The following is a 17,454-nucleotide window of genomic DNA, read 5'->3' on the forward strand; positions in this document are numbered from 1 at the left end:
TATGTCACATTAGCATAACAAGCAGGGGAAACCTGGCCAGTTATCATCTGTGTCCTTATCACCGCTTGTGTGTAAAACCTGCACCACACACTACAGAGTTTATGACTGTCATATAAGGGAGCTTTAAAGCCTGTGTCTCAGCTGAGAGAGGCGGTGTTGTGTGTAAAGAGGAACTATACGAGGAGCAGTGTGGGATAGCAGTTACGTCCAACAGTTTGAATTGAGGCAGCTGGACTCAAGGATGGTTTTATGAAGACGTCTTCAAACAACAATGCTTGAGTCCAGTTGCCTCGATTTTTAACTCTTGGACATGACTATGACCTGGATGAATGTGAGCATCATTGCATTTTCTTCAAATGGTGTCTTTTATTGTCCTCTTCATCCTCTGGACAGATTGGATTTCGTGGAATGATAGTGAGACCGATTCTTTTGTTGTCACCCATATTTCATGAGAAGAGGCCGTACGCTGTGAACTTCATTGGAAGAATGAGGTCAGGGGGGCAGGAAATGAGAGGCGGCGAGAGCAGAGGGGGGAGGCTCTGTGTCAGAATGGCAGTTGTAAAGGCTTTAAACTTGTTGCTCTGCCCTTGATCCTTCACAGAGCAAGGTTAAGTAATGATTGTTTCTTCCACCTCCTCCCTTCTCCTGCTGTGCCGCTTCCCGCAGCTGACCCTTCTTATCAAGTGAGCAGTTCATCAAATGCCAATAGACGCAGCCCTGAAAGTGATTGCCTCCAACAGGTGCAGTGCTGAATGCTTTTACTCCACAAGTGCCTTGAAAATAATGATGCATCGAACACATCATCAGTCACAAAGGAGCACCGGCTTACGTGTCTCTGTTTCTATCCTACATACTGTATGCTAAGATCAGGAGCATCCTCTCACAGTGATGCTGAAAAACTCCTCCATGCTTTGTGTTACTTCTAGACTGGACTACTGCAGCTCTCTTTTGTCAGGATGTCCGCATTATTCCATGAAAAGCCTGCAGCTGATCTTGATTTCAGCAGCCAGAGTTCTGACAGGAATCAGCAGAAGGGATCATATCTCTCTTGTTTTAGCTTCACTGTCTCCCAGTAAAAATTCAGAATAGACTTTAAAGTTCTTCTTCTTACATATTAGGCTCTACATGGACTAGCTCCACTATACCTTCAGGATCAAACAGAACACTCAGGTCACAGACTGTGACCTACTTGTAGTTTACTTGTAGTTCCTAGGATTCATAAAAGTAGAATAGGAGGACAAGCCTTTAGCTATCAGGCACCACTACTATGGAACCAGCTACCAATCTGGGTCCGAGAGGCAGACACCACCTCCACCTTTAGACCAGACTTAAAACCTTTCTGTTGAGAAAGCGTATAGTTAGCTTCAAACAAAGTGTGTAGGGCTAAAAAGAAAAGTGTGTGTGTGAGACTAAATGCATTCATGGCTATTTAAAGACTGAAATTGTGGTCTTGAGTGTCACTGTGGTTTAAAAGTCACGTGTGTCTTTATGTATGAAAGTCCCTGTGTAGTTATTTTATGCATTTTATCACTGTTTGTTCTATTATTGTTGCAAATAATGTGTTTAATCTGGAGCTGTGTTGAATTAATTATTTTTAATAATTACTGTACATACTGTACATAAAGTAATAATTACTGTACATACAGTAATTATTATTATTTTTGCATTTAACATTTAATGCAAATTCTGTAAAATAAAAATTGACCTAGTATGATAATAAAAGCGTTTTATCCCTAAATTACACACATTTTCGACCCACCTAAAAATAAGAACTTCCCCCTCTTATATTTTCTGAGAAAATAACCGAAAAAAACGGAGGCTTCAAATATTTATCTGGCTTAAGAATGGAAGGAATTTAATATTATTAATATATTTAATATATTAGATGAACATATTGGATACGTGGTTTGGCTTAAAGATAGCGTGATTCCCCCTTTAACACTAGCACGTAAACGCAGCATTATACTTCCGCTGAGACGTTAACTTCCGGGTGACGGTATCGGAAACATTTCTGGCTCGCAGAAAGGCGGATCCCTGTCTGCTACTTTGCCTTTCAGAACTTCTCCTCAACCAATTTTTTTACCTGTCACTTATCGGCGGGTTGTAAAATCCAACAAAAGTTGTCACCCCGAGTCTTAAAACGGCTCCGTGTTCCGTCGAGTTGTAACCCCGCACTAAACGCGACAACGGAAAGAGTTTTGTTTAGCTTTAGCTAGCTAACTTTTTAACGCACTAGCATTCAACTTGTCAACTGCCCTGCAGATCAACAGAGAAGGTAGAGCACCGGCCCACACACAGGAAGATGGGAGATAAAGAACTGATGTGGGCATTGAAGACCGGGGACCTGGACGAGGTCAAAGCCAAACTGGTAACGGTAAGAGGACTGTTATTTGACGGGGTGTTCAATACGCAACACATTTCTGACAGGTTGGAGCTTAGCTAAGGTAGTGGACGCTAGTTAGTAGACTTGCTAGATCTGCTAGTGCTAGCCGTAGTTGGGTAACGGTAAGTTAAGTAATCCGGAATTGGCAGTCATTTGCAGCTTGATGGATCTGCAACGTGGAGGTTTTGGAACATTTTAACGCTAGCCATTTTAACTGTACCTCACTGAAATGTTCCAAGTTAGCATTGCTAGCGAGACTCAGTGATACTCGTAACATGGAGGTTTTTTAGTGGGCCATTGTTTTGCTAGCTGTCTCCGCTACGACCCTGTAATATTTATGTCTGACCTTGTGTTTTAACATACGGTGGGCTTAGCTTGGACTATACATCTTGTTGCCGAGCTAGCATACACTACTGCCACCACTTTCCCCCTTGAAAGCAACCTGTTGGTGTGCTAACAATAGCATCAGTACACACACAGACATATCCCACCCGCGTCTATTGTCATCTCGCTATGAACTGCGGCATACTTGTTAAAAAAGCCACACATACTATTTATTATAATCTACAGGATGGCGAGGTGTTGTGAGTTTTGTTTAAGCTAACCGCTGGCTGTGCTAACCGGCCAGACAGGCCCGGAATCCAGCAGTGTCTAGCCAACGCTGGTGGGCGGGGGTCTCAGCCGTAGCCTAGGAGATGGTGGCTCGACTGTAGCAAAACCTCCACACCAGACGTTCGGACGTGACTGCTAAACTTAGTACACCACAGAGCTAGATGTTTTTATGAAATAAAAACAGATTAAACGTTCAGTTAGTGGAAAAATAGCTCTTTATAACAATATAAATTAGTGTAAACAATATTGTAGATTAAATGATAGTAGTAGCAGTATACTCTTGATGTAAAATTACTATTGAATCTTCAATATATACGTTTTTAGCACATTTTTTTTTACATCAAATGCAATATTAGATATACACCTGAAGTCCAACTACAGATATACAAACTGTCCATGAAGCAGTGCTTGCTTAGCACATGTGGACTCAGTCCATGTATTACATCCTACATGGCCATGTCATCAGATTTTTTTAACACGCTTTAATTGAGGGTCCAACTGGTGCCAAAGATGTGGGATAAGTTACAGAGACTTAGACTGCAGATGGCCACCTGTCAGTGTGGCGTATCACAACCCCAGTGCACCCCTTGTTACTTTTACTGAGGCCCTGTCAGGCTAAAAAAACAACCATTGCTAAAATAAACTTGTGATCACAGATGCTGCAGTCTGAGCAGGTACCATTATTAAGTTGGAGAAATTAAACACCAGTTCTTTTTGTAGGAGTAGGAATGAAGTTTTTTTTCATACATTTAATTAGCCTCTGGAGCTGCTGCTGCCACCAATAGGATTACATTATTAGAAGAGGTCAGGATTTGATATCCATCACTGCTAATGGATTCTGTGGGATTGAGTATAAGAATGAAGGATTGTATTCAGTATATTGAACTTGACCTTCAGTGGATTTTTGTAATAAAGGTGAATGAGTTCCAATCAGAGGCAGTGGTATCGTGGGTTCAGTAGAGGCTTTGTGTATATATTATTTTAATGCTTAAAAAAAGAAATATGAAAATGTAGTATTGTGTTTTTTTGTTAGGGCTACATGGAGTTTTTATACTGATAGTTACAGTGAACACTTTGTCTTGTAAGTGTAATGATGGCTCCATCAGATCTTCATCAGAATTTTAGCCTTCACTCACGCCTGCTAGGATTGATAACCAATATAAAGGAATGTAGACCTTGAAAGGACACCATACCATAATCAGGACTAACAGGCAGAATGGGGATTGACCTGTCATTTCTGTACTAATAGTGTAGGCCCACCTGTTGCACACTCATCTGTGTATGTGGTTAGTGTGGCAACAGAACAAGGAAAAGTGGTTAGTTTGTGTGTCTTTCCTCTTAGAGGCAGGGTTTATCACGGCAGTGCTTGTGCTTTTATATCTCAGCCCTCTTAACATGACTGACATTTCTCTCCCCACAGGCTGAGGATGCAAACCGGACTCTGGATGGAGGGAGGAAGCCTCTGCATTATGCTGCAGACTTTGGTCAAACAGATGTGGTGGAGTTCCTCATTTCTAAGGGGGCAGATATCAATGTAAGAGCCACAGCAGCTATCTCAGCACTCCTGTTTTTTAACGTTTATTTGCCTACTGTTCAGGGTTGCAGTAGCCACGAAAATAACAGTGTCTGCATCTGCTTCCCTTCGCAGTCTAAGCCCATTGTTGAACTGCTTGATTTCACTCCTTATCTGCCTGTTTAAACAAAGGCACCCCAACTGTTAATGCCAGTTTAGCCTGTGTTATTTCAGCTATTGTCTATTCTCTAAGGCCCCATTCACACTGGAGAAAGTCAATCCAGCTAGAGTAGGATTGAATCCAGATAGACTTTAAGCTGGATAAACGTTCAGACCTATTTTCAAATCTGACTACACACGTGTTTGCGCTCAATCCAGCTTGTTTGTTGTCTTCCAAACCGCTAGGTGGTGCCTCGTAATACACAGAGTCTGTTCAGGTCGTGGTAGGACCGCGTGTGCGTCATGCGTTTTTTTTTGTCCTGTGTCGCTTGTTCTTTCTTTTTTTTCCGGTTCAAAAGCAGTTTATTCCTTTGTAGCCCTGTAAAAAAAAAAAACTCGGGGCAAAGCTGTCGTAGTTTGATGGTTGTTTACATACGGCTTTTGTACGCAACCCAGACACTATCCTCGTGAACCGGAAGTATGATGTCGCTAGCGCTACACACATTTAAACCAACATGATTGATATCTACATGCACATGTTAACATGTGTTTGTTTTCTTATTTATTTCTGATAAAGGATGGAGATCTCATTCTGCCTGCCACTTATGCGTTTCCCTCATTCCTTCCCCCTACAGGCTCCAGACAAACACGGGCTCACCCCGCTGATCTCTGCCTGCTTTGAGGGTCACCTCTCATGTGTCAAGGTCCTGCTAGAAAAGGTCTGTTCCATATATTTGAGCATACATCCTTTCATGCATATTATACATCTGCACACAGAGGAGCCCTGGTGTCTTTCACCCATCAGTGCATGTTGATGTGTCAGAGGCTGCATGAGTGCTGATGAGGTCAACTTGCTGGACAAAAGGCCCTTTAACACAGAAGGCTGTGCTGGAATGTTCATAGAGCATCGCATAGTGTTGCTGCTATTTTTTTGTGTCTGTGTATTTTGTTTACAAGCTGTTTCATTCAGAGGTGCACAGTCCTAAATCTCTGCCCCCATCCTTCCACCTCAGCTTCCCTCAGGGGCTCAACTCTGGAACTCTCTTAAATGCTACCTCAGTCAGATAAATGCGTGCTGCCATGTGTGCCTATGCAGTCACAGCTGTGAGAAGAGAGACAAAACTGAGTCAGGCACAGCTGGCATTGACTGCAGCTCTGCAACTGAATAACAAGCTTACCGTAATAAACCATCCAAACACAGAACACGGCGGATAGAAAGCCTCCTTTTATAAGTGGAGGAGTTTTCTCTGCAGGTCTTTGTAACCCAGAGCGACATGCATGCCAGTCTTAAATTTATAAATGACAGATCTGCCCTGCTCTAGTTCCGTTTCACCAAATGAGCCTGACTGCAGTGGGATTGATGATCCTCTGGACAATGAATATCACACAAATGAGCCCCACAGTGCCTACCTGTCTTTGACCACCTCTTGCATTTATTTATCTTCTTCACTCAGGGGGTTTCAGCAAAATAAATCAAGAGTTAATAGTTGGCGGTGTCTTGCAATATGTTAGATAAAGAGGTTCTGTTTGGACACAAACTACCAAAATCTGGCTTTATTCAGCAGGGTCTATAGGTGGAATCAGTATTTAATCCTTTCACTACTATAATTATAACAGTTTGCCTTTTCTTTTTTAATTATTCTGTCAGAAAATGTTCTTTGTATTGATTATTTTACCTGTTTTTCTTGACAGATGAAATATAACTTTCAAAAGCTGGCACATATTTGTTATTATGTTATAAATGCTCAGAACAGTGTGTAATAACAAGAAAAGTAAAAAAAAACGAATTTGAATTTTCATCAAATTTCTCTTTATAAACTATAAATGTTCAGCGACAAGACAACAAGAGATTACAAAAATTAAACTCAAACTATTGTACATCAACGCTCCACAAAACTCCCGCCCCTGCCACACGCAATGTGGTCATTACCGTAATGAATGTAATAGCGATCGAAAGAGCCGTTTCTCAGCTTTCAGAATCAAACTGTTTTTTCAATAGTGTGAACATAACCAGAGTTTGAACAGCGCATGTCAATTTCTGTCACCGGCGACAGCTCTGTGTTAGGGGAGTTAGTGACTGAGAATTTTTGGCTTTTCCGTCATGCAAATTCATCAAAATCTTTTGTTTACATCATTCTTTCAGTGCAGTAAGTAAGAAATATATTCATATAATTCTGAAACACTGGCCTCTGTGCTGCTCTGTTTACTAGAGTTGGTTATATCGTTATCTATCTGTGTTTTCAAGATGTTGAAAGAGCTTCTGTAAGATAAATTACTCACCTTCTGGAAAAAGAAGTTTGTCCTTTTGTTTAGTGGGAATATATGGACCAATGTAAAAGAGGATAATCTTATAAATCTATAATTCCTAACACAGCCCCAACATCAGTCTTGCTTATCACATCTGGTTGCTATGTTAGCGAGGGAACTAGCAGTGTGCCATAATGTCTGCACTGTACGCATCTATGGATAATAGTTCCTGATATCTCTGTCAGTATATTGTCTTTGTAAAAATGCCAAAAAAGTAAACATCATTTGGAATGAGACAAGAACTGTAAGAAAAGAAGCCCACATTGTTTAGGACTGTGTGATGTTGTGTAGAGAATGATGGATGAATGTGAGAGGGAGTGGTGGAGGGTGAGATCTCAGCCTGGCTAAATGATTCAGGGTAAATCAAAGCTTCTCTACACAGTAGCATCATCTCAGCTCAGTCAAAGTAATGGGAAGTCATGTGTCGACTTTCACACAACAGCCCTGTGCCTGAACCATGTATATATGCAGCTATATAAAGTTCAGACAGTTTACAGCTTCACTTGTACTTGTAGGTTTGTGAAAAGAGGAAACTGTAATGTGTTTATGGGAAACAAAGGTGTTCATTTAGAGACACGCACTTGTGTGGGACTGACTCATTCCTGTTGCCAATAGGCTGTATTAATCCCCCATTTTCATACACATAGCCACACTCTGGCCCTCGCATTAACAAGCCAGTAGAGTCTTGGAAGCAGCTGGCAGCTGCTGTCAGCTGGCCATCAGTGCTGCTGGCTCAGAGATAAACTGAAGAAAGCAGCCAGCGCCAACAGGAAAGACAGAGCAGTGTACTTCTCTGAAAGTTATTTACTATTAAAAGTTACTAGCACAGTGTTGACACGCGTGGGCAGCTGCATTGTTCTGACTTTAAAGTCTCCTTGAAAAAAACTATTATTTGGTTATTATTTCTTTATTCCTGTCAGCTGTTGTTTATAAGCTGGATTAACATGAGAGGAGAGGCTTCTTGGCTGGATGTATGCACTGCTGAGATTTAAGCAGTCCACTAAATTATGCATTTAATTTTCATAGGTGTTAACACTCCCCAGCCCAAAGCACATTTTGGGGCATTTTTCACTGTCACAATGGGCTTCACTGCAGTATTCAGTGCTGTACCTCTGTGGAAACAGCACAATTATGGCTAGAAGAAGAGAGAGTTTACACTTGTCTTAAGGGACCCCCACTTGCCATAACCAGTGGTGGAATGTAACTAAGTATTTATACTTCTTTACTGTACTTACTGTACAAAATGTTGCCATAAATTAAAAATATGGATTATGTTGCTATCTCTGAAGTTTAACCCAATAAGGTGGCTCTATCAGCTCCAATGATAGCAGCTTAACCTCACCATTGAACATGAATTCTGTCAGCCTCCACTGACCTGAGCCCCCAGTGGGCGTATTTAAAAAACATGTTTGAATTTAGAGGGTCCAAAGATGCGTCATGGACATACCAGAGCATTCTGTTAGACTTTCACTTAAGTAGGATTGTTGATGATGTTGTTGATGTAGCACTTCTACTTTTACTTAAGTAAATATTTTGCTGGGTAAATGTCCTTTTACTTAAGTACCAAGCTTCAGTACTTTATTTTATTTATATTATATTTTTGCTATGTGCGTTTTTACAGCTTTTTTTAAACCAGATTTTCACTCTGTTTCACACATCCGCTGTAGAAAATCTACAGAGCAGCCGTGGAAACTTTGCTGCATGCCTGCTGGTAGCAAGTGAGTCAGTTATGACCTTGTAGTAGCACTAAAAAGTGCTGAATGTTTTTTCTACAGTCTTGTTAGTGCAAACAATTTATTGTGGCATTATTTTTTAAATTGACAAATTTAATTTTTAATTTTTTAATTTTTAAGAATGCTTATGGTTTTATTGTTACATCTACAGGTTTTGGGGTTCTGTGAGTTAATGCCACATTGTTACGATGTTCTACATCACAATGGAAGATTTATGTTTGAAAACCTGCCTAACATGTACAAAAAGACTTCAATCAAAGTCTGCTAGCAGTCACATCCTCTTGTAAGCCAGAAGATCAGCTGCCTCTTCCACATCTGAAATACAGACTGCAATGCGAGCACCACCTCAGCTTTGTAAATGAAAGCCCTTTGGGTGGACCTATTAGAAGCCTATATGGTATCATAAGAGGCGAGACGGGCAGCCATAGCTCATCTGAACAGGGATTATGGTGGAAGGCGAAGGTTTAAGTGAACCCATGAGTTTTGTCCTGTGCCTTCGCTTCGCATTCATCTCTACTAAGCACCAACCAGGATTAGCACCCACATGCAGCCAAAAGGTCAACAGTCACCACAGGGACCAGATCGCAATATATCTACCCCCGACAGCTCTGAGGACTCGCCATGTGCCTTAACATGAGATGAGTATATTGTCCGCTGTATATATCCAAGTCACAGTGCACCTGATAAAAGAAGCCTGCTGAGAATAGTGGCTTTTTGTGTTGGCAGACAAAAATGGCTTGGTTGCCCAGTGCAACATGGGAGTTGACCCATCACCCCCTGCCCTTATCCCAACTGCGTACTGTGCTGTTGTTGGTAATGAATTATGAAAGGCCATTTAAACCCAAAGGTGACCCAGCCATAAGATCTCGGCCAAGAGTGCTGACTACAGCCTGCAGAGGCCAGCCAGTTAATTTTAAGTCAACAATGAAAGGGCACATACACACATGAATACACACACACATCCCTTTCTTCCTATGAGGAACTCTGGTCACAACCATCGACTAGAAAGAAATAGTGTTATTATGTCTATTCAGCTGCTGTTGTTATCTTGTCTTTTAAATGTGATCCCATACGGCCTTTCTTTTGTGTGCCCTTAATACCAAGCAGAGAAGGTCCATTTATTTCTAGTTCAAAAGAAGGAGCTCTATAGTAAAACAGGCCACTCATCATCTTCCCACACAGGAGCTGGAAATGATGATCTCAATACACTGTAGTGTCTATCAGATTAGTCTTATTTTTCAGCGTAGTCCCTTTGTACATGCACACACTGATACCTGCAGGTGTGGAGCATATGGATCCCATTTCAAAGCAGTGATGTACATCTTGGGGAAGGGGATGACAAATCAGGTGCGGACCTGTGAAAGGTTGTCCAGCTGGTAGAGCACTGCTTTTGTTGTTGTTTTTTTTTTCCTGTTTTAGAGATCAGGCTTTTCAGTCTGTGTAATAGTGTGTGTGACTAGAGTGCAGGGTAGACCACTGGTCTTATGATTGTTCCTTTGTCTCTGGATGTAAGTGGCAGACTCAGGTCTCATCCATGGTTGCACATTATTTGAGAAATTCCCAAGGATCTCCCTTGAAAAATGCAAATTGTTCTCATCTAGCCCTAGTTTGTCGTCAATAACTGTAAGACAATTTAATCTTCCATGCGCTGTTCGTAAAAAGAAGCACGCTTTACTGTTGTCACCATGTCGTCATGAACCTCGTCAACCCATCAGTCTGTTGTAGCTGATGTCAAGTTGTCCAATTTCTTGGACAGTGCTGGCTTATCGTTTTGAACTACCAGAAACACAGACTGTAAAAAGAAACTTGTTGACTCTATCTCTAATCACTAAAAAAGTTGAACTCTATGTGCATGTAATGAGAGCTGTATAAGTGCTCCAACAATAAACACTGGAGATGGTGTGAAAACTTTAAACATAGGCTAAGCTGAGCACGACATGATAAATGAGTCTTTCAGGAGTTCCTCAGTTCATTGTTTAAACAGTAAAATGGCGGTATAAACTCCAGTCGGCCTGAAATAACCCTCCTTCCCACATCCTAACCCTGTTGTGTGCGGTGTGGTGCAGCTCATTAACCTATACCAAAAATGTATTTCACCCAGTTCCTCAGCTGACACAGCCTGCTCCAATACCGATATTGATCTTTCCTTTTTCGCTCAGTGTTATAAAATTTACCCTCTTACAGGTCGGTGATGTTGTGTGACTGCTGCCAGCAGGTCAATAGTCTGATTTAAGCGTTGCATTTCAAGTAGGTTTCTGAGCGTAGCTCTGGCCCAATAATATAAGACTTATGCATGGGAGACCTTTCAGCTCCATTCACCAGTGGCATAATGAAAACTTAATGGACACTCTGGCAGGTCAGTGGCATTACGTTACTGACCCAGCCACTGCTTTGTATGGGTCCATAATCCAGGATGATGATGCATCTCGGGTTTGACTGGAGACACCCTGGGAGTCCATTCTTATTCATTAGACTGTGTCTCACTTGGCCACCAGCTTCTCTTTGACTGGATAATGTTTGGACAGTGAGGTGTTCATGAGGGGTCATTACTCAAGTTGAGGAAAGCTCATTACTGTAAGTGGTGTCAGGAGTGTGCCACTGAGCCGCGCGGCCGTCAGGTGCATCCTGAGAGGCTGCACAGACTGGGGCTATTATTGTGAAGCATAAATCTATAGCAGACCTCTGGAATGCCATTTTGGCAACATGCATGGCGATTGTTTTGCCTCAAATGTGGCAATAAAAACATGTTGTATATTAGACCGAGGGCTTGTTTGTTCCAGTGAAGTATTGATGGTGAAATGGGTAAAGTCAAGGTGTAATGCTGTTTCTTGCTCTCTAACTGAGGTCTGTAGAGCCAGTTACTGGGTACGGTCTTGAACCAGCTGCTAATGACTTCCCCTGAGCTGGACAGGAAAAAAAAAGATGGAGGGTGAAAGAAGCTTCTTTTCTTCCTTCAGCAGGTGAAGGAGAGCTTCACCTGCCGAACTCACCAGAGTGCAGAGTACAATGGTTGGTTACCAGGTACCTGATATGAATGAGTCAGCAGCTATTAGAATACTTTACAGACACAACAAACAAGAGTTTATCACAGTCTACACTTTGGTTCAGTGGTGCTTTTACAGTTTGATAAAGCCACAGCTCATATCGGGAGAACATTAAAACATTATCAGTGGATCCCTGGAACCTATCCTGCCTCTGAAAGAGATAAATTACACCGAAGGAACCATTCCTCTGTGTACTCGCAGATAACAGGGGGTGTGTGATTCTTTTTCTTTTTTAAATTTGAAAACCTGGATACCCGATCGTCCATCATGTCTTATGTTTCTCAATTTTCTTTATTTTTCTCCACTTTTGACTCTAGGCATGTAGTAGAGAGGGGCATCCGTGAATCTCACAATTTTTGAATCAGTCTAAGTGCAGAGAAATTAACATTTTAGCAAAGAAAATCTGCTAAAACTGACCTTGTTGCCCTTTGTTCTTTACCTCCAGGCTGTTACTGGTTTCAGATTTCTTTTTGGTACTTATAGATAAACACAAGCTTGATGCTTTTTTTGTAAGCTACTAAAAAGCTGAGGGGATTTTTCGATTGGCCTTTAGGCTGTTAAAGCAAAAAGTTCTGTGAAAGGTGATGCAATACAAAGCATGCTTTACCATTAGCTCTATTTGAAATGCCCAAAAAGCTTACAAACATCAACAGTTTTGGTTCACTGTACAATAAATTCACAATCTCTTCAAAAACTTTTATTATCTAAGTGAGACTCTATAACTGTGGAACAGGAACAAAACACTCTTGGTTTTTTGGCCTCATTTCTGCAGCAGTAAACAACAGGCAGTAGTCTGGTTTTGTTACAGAGCCAGTTGTTATCTTCCATCCCAGCTAAACCAAGCTAGTTCGAGACATATGGCAAAAACTCTCCTTCTCAAACCATCATGTTTTCCCCTTTAAGCATCTCATATGCATATGCTGTTTTATCGACCAAAAACAGAACTGCCACCGAGGACCTGGGCTCCCCACAGACGTCATAGTTGAAGTGTTACATCACAGGGCTCTAACATAACCGGAGTGTTGACAGGTGCACACTTCCATAAAATGTGAAACATGCTATGAATTGACAATACACTCTCCTACTTTGTCTCCTCACCAATTAGAGATGTAGATCTGACAGGTTACCCACTCAGCCCTGCTAAAGCTCTGTGGCTGAGGATACGCTCTGTGGCTCCGGCAGCATGGAATTTGCACCCAGACAACCATCCCCACACTGCTGGGGACTTGAACTGGGTCACATTGTTTTTGATGCCCTGCTTCTCTATGCAACAATAGACTCTCTCTGCCTTGGTTCTGTAAGCTCTTTTGCTAAGAGGCTGAAGTTGGCAGGGCATACAAAGGGACGCCTCTCTGTTGCATGCCTCCACTCCTCCGTCAGCCATTAAATCTGTTGTCACTACAAGTACATACAACATGATGCCTGTCTCTTGCCCTGTAGTTTGTTTTTTTACATCTGTTTTTTTGCCCTTTAGTAATCCGAATGATCGCGTCTACTCCCATCTCTTTCACATTGATTCTGTTATCCCTGGGAGCTCTAATGGATTTGTGCCCTGACGTCTGTGACTCTGTTTTGCATGTAGAGTCTTAAGACAGGCTGACAGGCAATTCCTCAGTGGCTGAGAAAAACATAACAAGTTTGGATGTTTTGGTAGCACTTCAAGGTAGCTGTTCATTAAGGGCCTGTAACCACAGGGCAGACTTCTAGGTGTTAATGTACAGTTGTGGATCAGAAAGTTTCATCAAAAAGTGAAAAGTTTTGATCCTACCTCCAATCCAATCCATCTTTATTTATACTTTATTTATAGCACTTTTAAAAACAACAAGGTCAGCCAAAGTGCTGTACACAGCCTATCAAATGTAGAATAAATTACTAATAAAATAAAATAAATATAAATTTGATAAAACACAGGAATATAAAACAATACAATAAAAACAACAGTCAGGAGTAAGAACAATAAAACAATTAAAAGTCAACAACTCAAACAAAGTTAAAAGCCGAAGTAAAAAGATGTGTTTTAAGTGATGACTTATAAACAATAAAAGAATCCATCTGTCTAAGGTGCAAAGGCAATTCGTTCCACAGTTTAGGACCCGCGACAGAGAAGGAACAGTCCCTGTACCTGTAGATAAGAAGCGACCAGCTTACATAGCACAGACACTTAACCACCATGTTACAGCCTAATAACTTGGCTAGGCCTAAGATGAGTTTCCTAAAAGGTATTTTTTCATTACACAATCTATTTCCAGGATGAGTCCCCAAATTGGCCCTTGAACTCTTGAACCACTGATCCTGCTCATCTCTCCATTCTCTCTTTCACTATTCGTCTTTTCTTCCTTCTTCCTGTTCCTCTTTTGGCTTCTGCTGTGTTGCTTTTTTAAATACTTTGATTACACATGTTGTCTTGTGACTACCAAACGTAACTAAAAGGGAACTGCCATTTTAGCTTATAGCTTCACAGTAGGTGTTTTTGTTCCATCCTGAAAACATCCCTAAAACAGTTCCTACAGAGCAGTTTTCAGCCATTTTCCAGTCCTGGAATCGTTTTCACAGCTTTCAGTACAGGTCCTTTTTTTCTCACCTGAAATTAACCCCTACAAGGGAGGTTCCAGCAGTAGAAATGTGTGCAATTGTGTAGGTCAGTAATAGATGGCACGCGAGTTCCTGCAGTGGAAAAAGACCTTATACATCCTGGTACACAATAAAGTCACTTTTGTGGGTTTTAATGGCTGCTTAGTTTCTGGAAGGACAGAAAGGTGTATGGATGGAAGTCCAAAGATTCACTTGTTAGATGTGAGCAGGACCTGATGCACTCACTTAACATAATATTTAATATTAATGTCCCTTCTCCTCCGCAGGGAGCTGACAAAGACCGGAAAGGACCGGACGGCATCAGTGCCTTTGAAGCTGCCGAGAGTGATGCCATAAAGGCACTGCTCAAGTGAGGCACCACAGTGTGGGAGGTGGCTGGACAGGTGGGTGAACGGGCACACAGATGGATGCAGTGGACCCCTGACAGAAGATGGACTGGCCCCTTTTACCCTAAACAACCTCTGTCTTAACACTGCTTTTGTCTGTTTGTTGGAGGTTCATGTTGTCTGTCTGGTGATTTTCCTTTAACATGTTTTTTTTCCCTTTTTCCCCCCAAAGTTTCTTGGGATAGGATTCTCTCTTCTTTTGACCTCTGTTTTTGTAGCCATGTAACAGAGGGTCGGTTATCTCTCCCCTGGGGATCAAACACTGGGGGAGGGTTCTTGAACCTGGATCCTAAAACACTGCTCAGAAATCAGACTCTATAATGTTAACGCAAAGCTTAGCACTTAAATACACATCTCTTTTTTGCAGAAATCAAGTAGTAGTAGACCAGTAGTGTGTTAATACCTTTACAGTTTAAGTATTGTTTAACCAGGGCTTGATCTCATGAACAGTAATTGCACTGTACTATAGTAGATAGATTGAAGAGAAAGGTTGTAAAGTTTCATTATATTAGCCTTTCATTGTGTGTGGCCTCTACACTGACTTCTTTTTTTTAAATTGACCAAACTGTCCTTCAAATCCAATCTTGACATTTTTGGAGATGTTTGGTGCGAGAGGTCCAGTGGTCAGACTTTCCTTTTCTACTTGGCCCTGTATCACTTACATATCAGACGGTGTTTTTTGACAAAATTCTGCGTTATTAGCGCACATGTGGTGTTCTGTATTTTTTGACCAATCACCATGCTGGCTAACTAGAAAGACTTGAATGTTGCAGTTTTAAAAAATCTTGTTACTGAATCCCTTTTGAAGCAATGCTAACAGCACATAATAGGATTAGACAATTTAAAAAATCTGTTCATTTCGTCGCCTACCCCCCTTTCCTCCCCTCTCTCCTCCCCGCAGTGAGATTTCAGAGTAAAAGTTCCTTTTTGTTGCGGCTTCTTTGTGTATTTTGGAACTGGTTGGGGGGGGGGGTGTTCTGGGCACTATGGATGATGGGTAAACAGGGGTTAGAGTTGAAACTTGATGATGGGGGCTGTCAGTATTCCCCTTGCCTTGGATTGGGTTCAGAAGCCCTGCCTGTTTTGCTGCATGTCAAACTGCCTCTGCTTTTATGCTTTGAAACGGTCACTGTCCTCTCTTGGGTTGCTTCAAATGAATTACTACAATGTAATGGACACAAAAAGATGCTCTTGCTGACTTTGTTGTGACAAAAGTCTGTAAAAACAGAAATAAAAATATCCATAAAAAGTTGCTGCTATGTGAAACGCATCTTCCTTGAAAACAAGTTAAAGCGGGTTCAGACTAATCCAGGACAGACCACATTCCTTCACATTTATTATGACTGCATCATGTCCTTTTTTCAGTTTTTTTAAATTATGAGCATTAGCGGGTATATACGGAGCTCTGGATGGGACATGCAGAAAATTCATTTTTTTGCACAATCTTCGTGTGATTACTCTGTTCTAAATTGAAATTTTTGTAAAAGAAAAAATGAAGAAAAAAAAATATAGTTCAAGTATGCAACTCTTCATTCAAAGTAACAGATTTGTCAAAATAAGCCAACTTTATTAGGAAGGCCTTGGGCTAAATTATAGCAGGTCCTTGAAACTGTCAAAAATTGCAATCCCTCAAATGGCCACTTGAGGGTGGCGTGAGCCAATCCTCATAGACTTACAATACAGCACTAATGGACATGTCTATAACCTGGTTGTTTGCTGTCTGACTACACATTTTCCTGCCTGAGGAGTACCTTGTGTAGTTGGTGGTGGAGCTGGGCCAGATGTCTAAAATAGTATACACTGAACCTTCATCCATCTTTCCATTCAGTCAGTGAGCATAAGAGGAAAATACAACCAATTATCTATCAATAATGTTCTGTGAAAATTTATAAAGAAAACAGTAAAACCTTTAGATCGATTGTGTTTTACTTTGGTAACGTGTGAGTGATCCAGAGCCTTTAACCTTTCTTCTCCAGTCTGTGTTTTGCGTGGCAGTAGCTCTGTGGTAATCTTCATGTACAAATAACATCATGCTATTTGACAATTTTTACTTTTGCTATTCTCATGGCTGCGGGCGTTCTAATCAGTGTTTGTGAACTCCAGCGACTGTGTCGTGCGCATAAAAGGACATGACTCTAATCTTTGTTGTCGTACCAATCTAGCGCCTCGAGCTGTTCCATTATGAATCATAGACTCACTTTAACTCCCACTGGATTTGTGTGAATGTCTGGATTCCAATAATAATAGGGCGGTCGTCTCTGATACAGAAAATTCACCACCATCCACGGGAAATTACAGCAGTCATACCCAGAATTATCACGGTCATCGCTTTGTGTGAGCGCTGCTCTGCAAATTAAACTCATGTTTTATAACAGAGGTCCTAACCATCCTGTACAGCTGCATCATCACAAACATTCACCACGAATATACACGGGATTACTCTTTAATTATCATTAGCTACTTCAGAATTTGTCTGATTTTGTGGATGATATACAAAATATGATATAAGACATACTTAAACCAATGAATACCCTTTTCAGTGCCTTCCTCTACAATCGTTTGCACTAGAACGTTGAATAGAGTTTCCTTCAGAGCCTTAAAAATTGAAGGTTCCACATGTCTCGTGTGTCATTTCATTCACATCTCCCTGTAATTCATCCTGACGTTTTTGGATCTTCTGAAACCTTGAGATCTCAAGTAGAATTTCAAATATAGTCATGTGGGT

The 17,454-nt window shown here is 41.2% G+C and overlaps 1 protein-coding gene across 1 annotated transcript; it reads left to right on the plus strand.

Moving 5' to 3' along the window:
* Positions 1 to 1,983: 1,983 nt before the first annotated feature.
* Positions 1,984 to 15,981, plus strand: mtpn (myotrophin). The gene is made up of 4 exons (XM_028400799.1): positions 1,984 to 2,374; positions 4,416 to 4,529; positions 5,303 to 5,386; positions 14,610 to 15,981. The coding sequence occupies exons 1-4, from the start codon at positions 2,303 to 2,305 to the stop codon at positions 14,694 to 14,696; spliced, it is 357 nt and encodes a 118-aa protein (XP_028256600.1). The 5' UTR covers positions 1,984 to 2,302; the 3' UTR covers positions 14,697 to 15,981.
* The last annotated feature ends 1,473 nt before the right edge of the window (positions 15,982 to 17,454 follow it).

This window comes from Parambassis ranga, chromosome 2 (genome assembly GCF_900634625.1).
Source record: "Parambassis ranga chromosome 2, fParRan2.1, whole genome shotgun sequence".
Lineage (NCBI taxonomy): Eukaryota > Metazoa > Chordata > Actinopteri > Ambassidae > Parambassis > Parambassis ranga.

Excerpts from the sequence above, each read along its gene's own strand:
- mtpn (XM_028400799.1), top strand. The coding sequence starts at position 2,303 with ATGGGAGATAAAGAACTGATGTGGGCATTGAAGACCGGGGACCTGGAC. Across the intron at positions 4,530-5,302 it reads CTAAGGGGGCAGATATCAAT|GCTCCAGACAAACACGGGCT; the intron begins GTAAGAGCCACA and ends TTCCCCCTACAG. Across the intron at positions 5,387-14,609 it reads TCAAGGTCCTGCTAGAAAAG|GGAGCTGACAAAGACCGGAA; the intron begins GTCTGTTCCATA and ends TCTCCTCCGCAG.